Source organism: Sardina pilchardus, chromosome 2, assembly GCF_963854185.1.
Source record: "Sardina pilchardus chromosome 2, fSarPil1.1, whole genome shotgun sequence".
NCBI lineage: Eukaryota > Metazoa > Chordata > Actinopteri > Clupeiformes > Clupeidae > Sardina > Sardina pilchardus.
This window is the reverse complement of record NC_084995.1, coordinates 26,592,388-26,595,053: the sequence shown is the minus strand read 5'-3', so window position 1 is coordinate 26,595,053 and position 2,666 is coordinate 26,592,388. Positions and strand designations below refer to the sequence as shown.

Here is a 2,666-nt window from a genome sequence, read left to right as displayed (position 1 = left end):
GGCACCACCTACCCCAAGCAGACTGTGTACGAGGTGTGCGTGTGCCCCAGCGGCAAGCTCTACCTGTCCCCGGCCGAGAGCGCCTCCACCTGCCAGGCCACCAACAGTGTGTGCTTATGGAGCTGAGAGAGGCGCGCGTGCGGGCCCCCCGACCCCACCACCCTACGCCCCCGCACCCCAAACGAACACCGCCCCCAACACCAGAAAGGCCTTCCTCCCCACCCACCCGCCCGCCCGCCGCCACTCCCCCGGGTCCGGCTGCAGCAGGCTGGAGACTCCCTCCAGGCCCCCGAGCCCACCACAGTCTCCAACACACTCGTCTGCATCCAGCACTCTTGTGTCCCGTGCCGCTTTGACTGCCATTGTTCGTTCAACGTAGCGATAACCTCCCCATCCTCCCCTTCTGTCTTTTGCCATGTGTCCTGTTCCTCCATGTGTCTATTCATCTGTATGTCTGACTTCTTTTATTTCACTTCTATCTGTCTATCTATCTATCTACTGTATCTATCTATCTATCTACAGTATCTATCTGTCTCTCTATCTATCTATCTATCGGTCTATCTATCCGTCTGTCTGTCTATCAGTCTGTCTATCCATGTATCTGAGTTCCAAACTGTCTCTATTTTGCATATTTTTCTATCTTTTTCTTTTGTTTGTGTGAATCATCTTGTCATTTTCTCTTCCTCCCATAGTTCTTCATTCTCTCCCTCCATCCCCTCCCCTCCCCTCCGCATTCCTCCGCCCACACACCCCTCTCTCTCTCTCCTCCACCAATGAAAATCAGGAATCGCTATAAATAACTCAGCTTGGGAAAAGCTGCATCTTCCGAAGTGAACTGTACATGGAGCAAAAACAGATTTAAAAAAAAAAAAAGATATATATATAAATACATATTTGTTTGTTTGCTTTTGGTTGTTGTTTTACATTTTGGGTTTTATTTTTGTATGGAACTCTGACCGAGATGGAGGGATGGATGGATGGAGGGGCTGTTTTGGGGAGGCGAGGGAGGGGTTTTGGTGTGGCACCACAAGATTCTGGACTCGCGGTCTCAGCCGGAGCAGGCCCACGTGCACACACACACACTCACACACGCACACACATACACACACACACACACACACACACACACACACACACACATGAAGACAAGCCCTACGGACTTGGTGTGTGTGCATGTTTGTGAGCGTGCGTGTGTGTTTTGTTTAGATTCTTTTTTTCTTAAAGAAGCGATACACAGGTGCCTTTGCTACTGTTGGTAAAGCACATTTAAATCCAACTTCTCCAAGTCATCCACAGTGGACCACTCTTTCTCTATCTTTCTGTTTCTCAAGAAAAAAAAGACTCTCCATAGGTGTTTTAAAAAGACAGAGAAGAGAAAAGGAGATTAACCCCATGTAGACTGGAAGGATAGTATGATTTCTTTGTTTTCTTCTGATGTCTCTCTTTTAAAAAAAAAAAAATGAAAAGAAATTAAATAAAAACATGAACAAAAGCACAAATTATGCCATGTATATAACAATACCAATAAAAGATAATAAAACAATAACAGTTTTATTTTAAACACTGTACCCGCGAATGCTCCACAGCTCTTTTGCTTCTCCTTCCTGTTGTTTCCATGGTAATGCATATTTTTATGTAATGCCTTGAGGTTTAAAAGTGTTCCTGACCAGTCATTTTATACGCTTCTCACAACATGAATGATCAGTTTTCAATGTTAATTAGCAGACAGCTACGACAACATTTACAAAACTGTGTTGTACATCTCCCCCTCCCCTCCATGGTTCAGTCACGTAATTAGTGAACAGATTTGGATATACAGTAGTTCATCCAATGCTGCATCACTGAGTGCGTTTTGGTGTGATTTAACCCCCGCCAGGCTAAGATGAAATTTGATCACCATACGATCTGACATCCATGTTGACCTCCGCTTGGATTAGCTAATGGATGGGGAGCAGCAGTAACAGAACAGAACAGTTGTCCTGCAGCTGACATGCTGTCCACCTGGCAAGAGCCCACGTCACATGTGGCAGGTGCTCCTCCATCTCTCCGTCCGTCTGGAGGGACGCCAGCTGCCCTCGTCCACTGACCACTGATCCTCTTGACCCCCGCGGAGGGTTCCGGAGCCAGAGGATGGAGACACAACCCACCGGCGTACTTCTTCCCCTCCAAATGCTCTCCAGGACCTCCACCTCCACCTCCACCTCCACCACTACAGTAGCAACCACCATCTCTGGCCATGGAGTGGTGCTTTACACCAGACTCAAGTCCAGCTAATGGAGGACAGCGCGTAGGATTGCTAATACACACACAGACACACACATATGCACACGCACGCACGCACGCACGCACACACACACACACACACACACACACACACACACACACACACACACACACACACACACACACACACACACACACACACACACACACACACACACACACACACACACACACACTCAGATGTGGATGGTGTCTTGTTTGGATGGGGACAATCAGTATTTATTGTTGTCCATTCTGTACATAAAACGGAACACCTTGGAGATTTTTAAAAATGTGAACAAAGATATATTTTCTTACAGATTCTATGCAATGTGTTTGTAAGATTGTTGTAAGGTTGCAATATGACATGATTATCAGACTCTGTGTTTTTTCCCCTTTATTTT

At 46.6% G+C, this 2,666-nt stretch overlaps 1 protein-coding gene across 1 annotated transcript in view; it reads left to right on the top strand.

Annotated features, from left to right (window-relative positions):
* LOC134101737 (zeta-sarcoglycan) overlaps positions 1–126 on the top strand; it is a 235,791-nt gene extending 235,665 nt beyond the window's left edge. Inside the window, exon 8 of the mRNA XM_062555511.1 lies at positions 1–126. This exon is cut by the window's left edge and continues 72 nt beyond it. Within this exon, the coding sequence (XP_062411495.1) occupies positions 1–126 (126 nt within the window).
* The last annotated feature ends 2,540 nt before the right edge of the window (positions 127–2,666 follow it).